Source organism: Microcebus murinus, chromosome 17 (assembly GCF_040939455.1).
Source record: "Microcebus murinus isolate Inina chromosome 17, M.murinus_Inina_mat1.0, whole genome shotgun sequence".
Taxonomy (NCBI): domain Eukaryota; kingdom Metazoa; phylum Chordata; class Mammalia; order Primates; family Cheirogaleidae; genus Microcebus; species Microcebus murinus.
This window is the reverse complement of record NC_134120.1, coordinates 44,274,688-44,286,709: the sequence shown is the minus strand read 5'-3', so window position 1 is coordinate 44,286,709 and position 12,022 is coordinate 44,274,688. Positions and strand designations below refer to the sequence as shown.

Genomic DNA, 12,022 nt, shown 5'->3' with positions numbered 1-12,022 from the left:
AAATGGAGAAAGAGTTAAGAAATAGCAGAATTCATAAGCTCTGGTCAGATGGGAGAGAGGAAAGGATCAAGAATGACTCCTAGGTTTTTGGCTTATGCAGCAAGGTGATTTGTGTGTGTGTGTGTGTGTGTGTGTGTGTGTGTATGAGAGAGAGAGAGAAAGGGAAGGAGGGAGGAAGCACACATGTAGTGTGAAGGAAGGAGGCAAGCTTAGCAGCCTGTGGGAGGCATGTAGGTCATAAATTCTGTCTGAGATATTCTGAGTTTGGGGTGTCTGTGACTCATGCAAGCAAGAACAATAACAATAAAGGAATCAGATGTACACACCTGGCCCTGAGAAGGCAGGTCCAGGCTGGAGAGAAACACCTGGGCTTCGTAGGTGCACTGGGATTGGAGCCACAGTAGTGTCTGTGATTGTGGAGGCAAAGGGCGTGGTGTGAGGAGGAAGGAGCCCCTTGCGGGGTCCCCAGCACTGCAGTGGAGGAGGGGCAGGGGGATGAGCCAGCAGATGAGACTGAGACACAGGAATAAGTCAGAAAACAGACAGTGGAAGATAGCTGAGCTTTCTTGCAGTAAGGCCGTCTCTGTCTCTCCAAAGGTTAGCACTCATATTTTTAAACGATATTAATGATCTGTATCTTTTCAGTTTCCATGTTTGCATGCTGGTTATGGATCATATGAAACAAAATCATGGCAATAGCTAGCATGTGTGTCTGTCCAATGTGTCAACCACGATACTTGATGTTTAACATGACTTACAATATTTAACTGTCACACTCATCCCATGTTAGATATTACAGCACCATTATCCCTTTCAACTAAGGACACAGCCCACACTGGGAGCAGTTTGTGACATGAGAGTAACTTGAGTTCCAAGGCTCCGGCTCCTCTTTAGCCAGGTCTTCCGGTGATCTAACTTTGTTTCCATATTCTAGGATCGCTTCATATCTCTAAGTATAGAAGATGGCAGCCTCATGGTGAGATACAAACTGAATTCAGAGCCACCAAAAGAAAAAGGAATTAGAGACATCATCAACAATGGGAAAGATCATTCGGTATGTCCTTGGAGTCTGCTTCCTTGAATTATTAAATGTCCTCACTCTTTTAAATTTAAGCCAGTGCCTCTCTCTGCCCCAAAACACTTTGTATTTCCATATGAACTTGTAGCTGTTAACTGAGGGAGACATCCTTTTAAAATGTGCATGTTTATGCATAATATATTTTATATATATATATATATAACATATATAAAACATAGTTAATTTTATTTATTTATTTTTTATTTTGACCACTACATGCATTTTATGAAATGGCCATACATATTACATTTTTTCAACAGCATAACACACAGAGATAGCATCAATAATTCCAAATGCCTACATTATTAATGAATCAATTTTTCCTCAAACAGTAAAACATGGTTAATTTTAAATGCTGACATTTCTATTAAAAAGTTTTAGGCCAGGCACAGTGGCTCATACCTGGAATCCCAGCACTTTGGGAGGCCCAGGCAGGAGGATTGCTTGAAGCTTGGAGTTCTAGACCAGTTGGGACAACATAGTGAGACCCTGTTTTTATGAATAATTTTTAAAAACTTAGCAGGGCATGCTGGCACATGTCTATAGTCCTGGCTATTTGGGATGCTGAGGCAGGAGGATCACTTGAGCTTAGGAGTTCAAGGTTGTAGTGAAGTATGATCGCACCACTGCACTCTAGCCTGGGTGACAGAGCAAGACCATATCTCTAAAAAAAATAAATAAATATTTTTAAAATGTTTTAGCATCATATTTTTATCCAAAAGTACTACCATTCTGAGTCTTCCTACTATGTAAGTAAATGATTCTGGAGGAAGATAAATGAAAACATAATAGTCGTGAACCACTATGAATGGGATTCTTTTATTTCCTGTTGCTTTCTGACTCATCTCTCATTTATTTCAGATTCAGATCAAAATTGGAAAACACCAAAAACTTATGTGGATAAGTGTGAATCTTCAGAACGTTAAGATTGAGGGTGAAATATTCGATTTCAGCACATACTATCTGGGAGGAATTCCAATTGCAATCAGGGAAAGGTAAGATGATATGGTTTTGTTTTATTATTTTTTAAAAAAAAAGTAGATTGCCTGTCATAGTGGCTATGATTGCTACCAATAAACCTAGTCTACTTTTTAAAATTCTGGCAACAAACACACACAAAAAGTTAACTTTTCAATATGAACAGTATAGTCAACAAAATGTAAATCCTGAATACTGAGACTGGGCATTGGATAGGGGTAAGTTGGGGGAACTGTGTGACATCCCCATTTTCATTCCTGGGAGGAGAGAAACCACAAAGAATATAGCTGAGCTGACAATGCTGTTAACCAGTAGAAAGGAGGCTGTGGCCCTGGGCCCTTATGGGCAGTTGAGGAGAACATGGGCGTCCCAAAGTCTGACAGGCATCGCTGGGCACCGAAAGCTGGGTATGGGACCCTATGGGAATGTGGGATGCTACGTCTCCTTCACATCTGTGTTACCTGCCCCTTACATGCTACCAAGCATGGAATCAGTGCATAACTATTTCTTGGATGAATTAATTAAATTAATTTGAAAGGCAGTAAAGCTTAATCTGAATGAATAAAAAAAAACACTACTTTGAGAATGTACTTAAAAATAATTTTTACATTTTGTTAATTTGTGTCTTCCCAAAGGGCTTTGAGATAGCTGATGATATCCTGAAAGGGTTAGTGCAGCCTCACAACTAAGCTAAGAGCACTCCCAAAATGTTTGATGCTAATTACCTTTATATGAGATCTTAAGCTAGTTAACTCTTTTTATAATTTATAAATCAGTTGGAAGGAGTATTAGATGTGATATATAAAGTATCATACAAATGCATCCTTTCTTCTAGAATCCTTATGCCTGTGGGCATCTGTGCATCCATAGTAAGGAGGCACTAATCTGCATTTTAAAGTTGTCAGGGTTGCCCCCCAAAGATGAAGACACAGTGGGGAGAGCTTAGCACTTTAACAGAGTTTGGGGTGAGCATCTTTACTCCTTAGATTCTTGGACCTAAAGGAACCTTGCAGACCCTTGAATTTTACCAATGAAGACATTGAGAGCCTAAGTGGTGATGTTAATATTTAATATTATATTAAATAGCAATTCAGCCATGGATGGCCGGCCAGTTATGAATTGTCAGTAAGCTTGATTTTATATAATTGATTGTAATAAAATAGAGTCATTTAAGACAGAATTTGTGAGGACATTTGAGAATTACTGCTTATTTACTGATTACACAAGCATTTCCTGAGTGCCTAGCGGGCACCAGGCAGTGTGTCAGGTGCAGGACAGACAACGATGAGCAGAGCAGAGCCTGAAGAAGAGGAGAAGAGTCACTGCAGTAGTGTGTGATGTGTGCTGTAAAGGGGCAGCTCTGGGTGTTGATGGATCCTGGGAGGGAACCTGATCCAGTTGGGAGCATCAGGAAAGTGGCCTCTCTGACTAGGACCTGAGAGATGCTAACAATCCATGTATGTAAGTGCCCAGAGATAGGGAAAGCATGAACTTGCAAAGAGCTGGGGTACACCCTGAGGTGGGGCAGGGCTGCCTCCTGGGGCTGGTGTGGGCAACTGGGGCCAGACTACAGAAGATCTTGAAAGTCACAGTAAGGAGCCATCTGAGGGATGTCAGCAGGGAAAGGCCATGACCAAATCTGGATTTTCAGCAGCTCAATCTAGTGCAGGATGGAGAGTGGACTAGGCATGGGAAGGGCAGAGGCAGGTGGAGCTGCTGGAAGCTGAGTGTATTAACAGAGGTGAGCAACGAGCGAGCCTGACACAGGGAAATGGCAGTGCAGGTGAGAACAAGGGAGCGGATTCCAAATATATTTAGGATGGCAAATGGGCAGCACTGAACGAGTCCTTGAGTAAAGGGGAAAACTGATCAAGAATGAGGCCTGGTTTCTGGCTGAGCCCTGGGCAGATGGAGCGCTCCAGCAGATGAGCAGATGAGCAGGGTGTTGAGTTGAGTCTGAGACAGGCTGAGCTGCAGGCACCAAGACACAGCCAGGTGGAGATGCCCAGAGGCAGGTGCACATGGTGGCCTGGGCCTCTGGAGAGAAGTCCAGGCTGGAGAAAAGGTGAATGAAACTTGGTACAGGAGGTCACTGAGGCTCACCCAGAGCCATGAGGAGTTCTTGAGCTGAGGCAATGAGGAACCATTGGCCAGTGGCTTAGGTTTGCATGGTATTAGCAAAAGGTCCACAGATAGCGAGGCGGATGCCAGTTAGTCCAGGTTTTCTAGAAAAGGGACTAGTGAGTAGAACCACAGAAGAAGTGGTTCTAGTTTGGGCTCAAACACCAAAGAGTGGTGTGATCTTGGATTAAGTCAGCACTCAACCTTTCTTCACCATTCGATCTCTACCCACTAAAGACATACATGTGTGGGAAAAGACACATGTACATACTGGATTTTCTTAGTGTTCTGTTGTAGGATCCTCTAAACAAGGCACTGCTTCCTTTTTCTGAGCAAGTTTATACTTTGACTTTTATTACAATCACAAGAACATAGACAATGCAGGAGATAGAAGCCAGTCAAAAGATTTCACTGGCCTTGTACTACCTCAGAAGTAAAGTTCTAAGTGGTATTCAGGTGTTTCTGGCCCTGCTTCATCCCACTGGTGAAGCCCTTGGTGGTCCAGAGAGTCCTAACCTGCCCTGACATGAGCTACTGGGGGCAGCTGGGCATAGAGGAGTTCTGCCCGCAACCCTTAGCCGAGCTGTGCAGGGACAACCAGGCAATTCTTCCCAAGGAGGGAAGTGTTCTGACTCCCGGCATAAATGGAAGGCCCTTACAGACAGTCCAAGTGCTCAAAGCCAGTGTGGACCAAGCAAGCTAGTATCATCACTAACTAAAGCAGCCCTGCTGAGAAGATTTTGTGGGTGTTTTGTGTTTTCCTCTCTCACTACAGTGTATCTTTTGGGAATGGGGACCCAGATCTTGGAATGACTTTTTCAGATTATAATCGGAAATCACAGCCTGTTCATCCTGTTTGCTTCCCAGGAGAAGAGCAAGTCATCCATGACAATACTAGAGGGTCCAACGCCAACAAGGACATTTTCCCTAAGGACCTAGGCCATTGTGTTAGAGAGCAGAGTAATAAAGCATCAAAATGAAAATAATTTGAAAAGTAAAAATCAGTCAAGAATCTATTGAACATTTACTAAGTGCCCAACACTGAGTTTAGGATTCCATTTCATGTCTGAATTCTGCTAACAGCAGCCATGGAACTGGCTAAGCTGTCGTGGACAGATTGGCCCAGAGTGTGCATACACACCCCAACGTAGGAACCCATTAACACAGCAACACACACCCACACAACCACATTTCTCTAGCAAGTGGGTTCAGACCCTGCATCCCGCAGTAAACGCAGAACTCCAGGCCTTCAGATGAGCCAAGGCAACAAGACCTCTCCCAAGGAATAGTGGAAATACATCTTCTATCATAATACCTCTGCTGTCTATAGCTGTTGCAGAGGGAGAAGTTGTGATCACTTCCAAGTGCTACACATACACAAAAGTATAAAGAGCAAGGGCTTTGAGTGACACTAACCTGTGTTACACACTGGCAATACAGACCCCAGCTCTGCCAGCTGCGTGATCTTAAGCAGGTACCTTAACCTCCCTAAGCCCCTACTTCTGTGATATAGACATAGTGACTGCCTATCTCTTAGGGTGGTTTAAAGTGTGTGAAGGAATTAGCACAGTGCTTGGCACATAGTAAGTGCTCATTGTTAGATAAGAAAATATCTCCTTCAAAAGGTTATTGTAAGCATGGAGTAATAGTACCAAGTGCAAAATAGGTGCCCTGTTATCTGTTGACTACCTATCTTTCCCTTCTTTTTTTTTTTTAATTTCAGGATATTATCCCGTCTTTCCCTTTTCTGCCACCTTCTTTCTTTGACCAACATTCTATGGGGAGAAGGACATGTGGGGATGTTGATGTCCAAGAGACATGTTGAAACCCATGAGAGAATGAATCTAAAACTGTGTATATCCAGTAGAAGAGGAAAGTTAAGAAAAAAAAATAAATAAATAAAACTGTGTATAGACAAGTTCTAGGAATTAAAATGAACTTTCCTCTTCTGAGGCAGAAAGCCATCTTTATATAATTAAATAATTAAGCTCATGCTGTAATGCCAGTGAGGATTTGTTTCTTCCTTTTAATGAGATTTAATTTTATGCATATTACATGTAGCTCAACTGTTTATAATGAACTGGATTAAAATGAATGCAGACACCTTTCCATTTAGAAAAGTGAGCTGCCTTGGGGATTTATAATGAAATCAACTTTGGGTTTTCTTAGTACGTCATTTGTTTAAGAAACACAAATATTTGCCTGGACTTCAGTTAGTTCAAGTGTTTTAATGCTTTATGTGAATTCAGATCCAACCAGATCCAGAAGTCAAATCAAAGAGGAAATGCCATGGCACAATGTAGGAAGAGCTGCTATAAAAATTGCTCTCATTGTAATAATAGCAGTAATATAGGGAAAGTTCCTAACCCTGCAGTCTCACATTGAGTCCTCACTCTGTATCAAGCACTATTTGAGTGTGTTACATACTAATATATTAACTTATTTAAACATATTGCAACCCTATGAAATAGATTAACACATTCCCATTGTATCAGTGAGGGAACAGAGGTACAGAGAAGTTAAAGGGGCAGAACTTGAACCTAGGCAGTCCGGCTCCAGAGCAGTGCTATTTTGACTCAGAAACACCCCCAAGTACTCACGCCCATGTGCCATGCACCGTCCCAAGCTCTTGCTGTCCATTAACTTGCTTACCCCTCACTACAGCCCTTGCCCAGGTCACACAGGAGGTAAGGAATACCGTATATGAACCCAGACAACTCTTTCCATTGTTTCAGCTTGGCATTAGCTAAATCAAGCCACATTTTTCATAATTGACTAGAACCAAAACGTAACACCTTTCTTCTGAGTTTACAGTGGTTAGCTTAAAAGTAAACAGAGAAAAAAAGAGCAAAAAGTTTTCTAGGGCATTCCTGGTTGTTATAAATTATTTATTTGTTTATTTATATTTATGTAATATATAGTATATTAACTTATTAATATACTTCCTATTCATCATGCAATGCCTTGACTCGGGGAGGTGGTGTTGTGCAACTTCTCTGTCTCTGTACCTTTTGGGGACACTGACCATTCTTCTGTCAATGTTCTTGTCTGCATTTTTAAAGCTGGGAATTCAGAATTACACAGAAAGGAAGTAGATTTTCCCTGCATCATAAAATAAGCAGCATTATAGGAATCCCATGGGAGTGGATAACCATAAATACGTACTTGTTTATGGGTGAGAAATACCAGAGCATGCAAAAGGTTTCATCTCCGATTCTCGGGTGACCATGGCATGATCCATTGCTTCTTTTTTGTATTCCTAATCAGGTTTAACATTTCTACCCCTGCTTTCCGAGGCTGCATGAAAAATCTGAAGAAAACCAGTGGTGTTGTGAGGTTGAATGATACTGTGGGAGTAACCAAAAAGTGTTCAGAGGACTGGAAGGTAAGAGAAGGGTTCAGGACCTCACGAAGGAGGGCTTCCCGACCAATCCATCTTCTATATTCATTAACACGACTTCTGACTTTTCTTTAGTCGCACACAGTGTTATCGTAAACTGGCTCATGTACACTCCCCACGTACTTGCAAGGTACTGAATCTCTTCAGGTTTGCATATTAAATTGGTAGGAAAGTAGGAATACCAAATATACACACAAAAACTTACAGGTGATTGGTGACTTATGATGCAGAAAAACAAACTTTCTTTCTGAGGCTACATAAATCATATTATTAATAATCAGTTTGGGTAAAGTGATACAGGGTAAGATTCTGTATTTCAGCCGTGAAATGATTGCAATACCAGTAACACACTCTGTGTTTGCATTTCAGCTTGTGCGATCGGCCTCATTCTCCAGAGGAGGACAGTTGAGTTTCACTAATTTGGACCTCCCATTGCCTGACCACTTCCAGGCCTCGTTTGGGTTCCAGACGTTTCAGCCCAGTGGCATGTTATTAAATCATCAGACACGGGTATGAAATAGCGTATTAATACTGAGCAAGATTTAAACCTGACTCAAAGTTTGGTGTCAAAAACAATAGAGAGATTTCAAAGATAGGGAAGTTGGACATTTTATCTGTTGTCACACGGCAAATGCTACTGTATTGTTCAGCTATGAAAGCAACTCTGCATCCTGGGGTAGGTCCTAAAAGAAATCAGGTTTAGAAAGTACATTACCATGTACAGAATTGAATTTGTGTGTATTTCTGGACTCAGGTATATTTTATAAGAGTGAAGGTGAATTATAACTGTTATGTTAATAATATAGCTTAAAGTTTTAGCTCTAAGAAAAAAAAACAGAGTATACCCCTGTTATTGCTTTTTGATTACACAAAAGGTAGTTCCTCAAATTTCTCTTTTTGCATCAGCTAGACAATATATACATCTGGGAAATGGCAAAGAATAAACTCCTTTGCTCTTTCCTTATATACAGCAGAGCCACAGAAATGCTCTTCAACAAGGAGTTACCCTCAATAACTTAAGAGGATTTAGCTAGTGTGGTTACGTAGGCGTAAGTCAACTAATATTTAGAAATCCTCTTGTGGAGTGAATAGAATTTTAAAATAGAAGCAGACTAGAATATAGTCATTTTGGATTTATTTCTTTAGGATTTCAGAGCACAACAGACATCTACAGTGGTCCCCCAATCGTTTTGGCACCAGGGACCGGTTTCATGGAAGACAGTTTTTCCATAGACCTGTGGGGGAACGTGGGGGGAATGGGGGGCGATGGGGGGTAGCTATAAATACAGATGAAGCTTCTCACTCACCTCCTGCTGTGCGGCCAGGTACCTACCAGTCTGCTGTGGGGCAGGGGTGAGGGGTGTTGGGGACCGAGGTGCTAAAAGATATGATTAGGAAGACCTCTTCTCTTGGAGGCTTGCTCATCAGTCTTTAGAGATCTTTTTTTTAAAAACAAGAACCCTGAAGAAGCACAGGCCAACACCTAGACTGTGGGGGTAGCTTTTCCACGAAAGCAGGATGTTTTGACCTAGCTCTTTTGATGCCTGTTTTCTCTGTCATGTGTAGGAACACTTGTTTTCTCTGTCATGTGTAGGAACACTTAGTGTACAATACACAAATGATCAAAAGCAGATGAAAGAATTGGGTTAGTAAAAGATTAGATCAATCCTGGACGATGGAGGAATTCTAGAAATATCCAAGGGACACTGCCCTCCATTTCATAATACGTTAGCTAAGAAATACATATGAATTCTTTGATCTAATTCATAATGAATGTTGCCAATTGAAAAAGAATCAACACAAAATAAAACCAACAATGACTATAACCTCACACTGTAAAAATTGTTTTAGACTGAAATCTCACCGAGGAATCACATCTCATTGAAAAACTGCAAAAATTGTACTTAGTAGAAAAAACATGAACAAAACTGAAATGACAACTGCTGAAATTATACATTTTTAAAATTAATAACTGACAGAGTCAAATCATCTTGCCAAAATTTAGATCTGCAGAGTTTGACATGCAGAATTGGACTTCCTAGAAATAATCACCAGGAAATAAAAAATTCATAATGATGGAAGAGAAAAAGTTGGTGTAATAGTCTTATATGTTAAAAAAACTGATGACTCAAATCTTTGCTGTAAAATTTATTCAGAAAAAAATTGATCCTGATGGGAATAGCTTCTGCAAAAGAAAAGTAAAAATAGAAAAATTTAGAAATGGTTTAACCGTTTTGTATAATTGACCAAGAAATTAAGTTAGCTTAATGAATGTAGGTCTAGAAAAATGGTTTTGACAAATTCATCAGCATTGAAATAATATTCATAAGATTTTTATGTTCATAAACATGAAGTCAAAATATTCAAAAAGTAGTTTTTAGATCAAAATGTCAAAGCCAAAACATTTGTGCCAAAACATCTTGTTTTATACATGGTTTTGATAATAATTCAATGTCGATACATTCATAATCCTTACATGCAAACTAATTGTTGTTGGGTATATTCTCTGATGATTTCAGACAAGTAGCCTGCAGGTCACTCTGGAAGATGGTCACATTGAATTGAGCACCAGGGACAGCAGCGACCCCATTTTTAAGTCTCCACAGACGTACATGGATGGTTTACTACATTATGTGTCTGTAATAAGTGACAGCTCTGGGTGAGTGAAAGGGTACTTCTGTTGGAATTGTGAGGGTTTTACTTTAGTTTCATCGAATTTTCTGGTGTCTTTTTCACACAAAGTAATTGTCCTTGATGCTGAAACTATTTTCCTAGTAAGTCTTAGCCTTTTTCCTTTTTCTATATCAGTTTCCTCATTTAAAAAAAAAAATCAACAGTTGGATGGATAAATAAATTGTGGTGTATTCAAAATGGAATACTATACAGTGATGAGAAAGAAAGATAGAGAACTATACAGAATGACATGGATGGACCTCAGCAACATAATGTGGAGCAACATAAAAGAGCATAAAAGAGTTCATCCCCTGTGATTTCATATTATCCAAAGTTCAAAAACAGGCAAAACTACTCTATCAGAATTCAGGATAGAAGGAGGGAGGATAGAGACAAAGGGAGTACAAGACGGGGTCTATGGGGTACAAGTTTCTTTATCTGGGTGCTGGTTATGTTTATGTGTTTATGTTACAAAAAATCATGGCATGGAACACCGACAATATATGCACTTTTTGTATGTTTACAAATCTATAATATAAATATCATGTGCAAAATGAAATACATGAAAAAATTTTAAATGCTCTTTAAAAGTAAGGCTAGTTTCACTGGTTATTTTAGACAACAGATATCAAGTCTGGGTCAAAGACAGGAAGTTGGCCACATGGTAAAAGCCTTTTTTTCCCCAGCAGTTCTCACTCTTGATGTGCTTTCCTCTTCTTGCAGACTCTGGCTTCTCATCGATGACCAGCCTATGAGAAATAACCAAAGGCTAAAAGGCATTTCAGATTCCCAGCAATCTCTGCGTCTGGGTGGGAGCTATTTTGAGGGTTGTATCAGCAATGTTTTTGTACAGAGGTGGGTGATCTTCTTGGTGTGGGTAACTGCTCTGGAAAGGGGGCATCTCATCAGTCTGGTTATCAAAGTCAGATCTGTCAAAAGGTGCTGCACGAGGCTCTCAGGCTACACTCTTTTGAAACTCTAATTGGCAAAAAACACACATTGAAAAACAAACCCACAAAAAATGCCTGGGCCCAACCTCCTTTTAGAGGAGCAGCTTTGGCACATAACTTTGGAAAAGGTCTAATTGAAATTAACTTCAGGTTATGACCCTGAAAAATATTCACACGGACACTTTATTTTGTTTTAATCAAGATCATGCAATTCGATTTAATCAGGTGTCCGTGGTGGTTTTCAAGGCCAGGAAATTCCAGGGACCAGTGCAGTGCTAAGAAAGCAAATGACCACAGCGTTGAATGTGACTTTCAGTGGAGAGCGTGGTGCCTCCATGCAAGCATTTAAATGTTTTCTTTTGAAACAAAATGAGCGTTTTTAGGTAAGAGGCAAAGTCCTCTCTAGGGAAGAGGGAGGACCCGGTTCTGGCCATGAACCTCAAGCTGGAACTTTCCGGCCAGCATGGCACTGTGGTGCCATCAGCCCTCCGGCCTTCCAGGACACCGTCCTCCTTGGCAAGCATAAAGCTTGGAATTCCTACTGCCCTCCAGGTTGAGGAAACATCTTCCTTGAACATCTAGTCTGAGCCTGGAGCAGGCAGTGGGAGCGATGGAGGGGACACAGAGGTGCTAGCACCGGCTGCTGCCATGACAAGGCTCAGACAACAGTCATGGGATAAAGCAAGTCTGAGGCTTTCCTGCTGAAACATAGTCAGATAATCCTTCATAAATTCACCTCTGAGGTTTCCTGATGTTTCCTGTCATCCAGGATACAGGATACAGATGTCATCCAGGATGGCACTGGATATCATCCAGTGCCAT

The 12,022-nt window shown here is 40.8% G+C and overlaps 1 protein-coding gene across 2 annotated transcripts in view; it reads left to right on the top strand.

Moving 5' to 3' along the window:
- LAMA3 (laminin subunit alpha 3) overlaps positions 1-12,022 on the top strand; it is a 225,649-nt gene that overhangs the window by 194,111 nt on the left and 19,516 nt on the right. For both annotated transcript variants that reach the window (XM_075993589.1, XM_020282436.2), the window contains 6 exons: positions 935-1,054; positions 1,940-2,073; positions 7,445-7,562; positions 7,947-8,087; positions 10,097-10,236; positions 10,974-11,105. In XM_075993589.1, the coding sequence (XP_075849704.1) occupies positions 935-1,054; positions 1,940-2,073; positions 7,445-7,562; positions 7,947-8,087; positions 10,097-10,236; positions 10,974-11,105 (785 nt within the window). The remainder of the gene's footprint in view (positions 1-934; positions 1,055-1,939; positions 2,074-7,444; positions 7,563-7,946; positions 8,088-10,096; positions 10,237-10,973; positions 11,106-12,022) is intronic.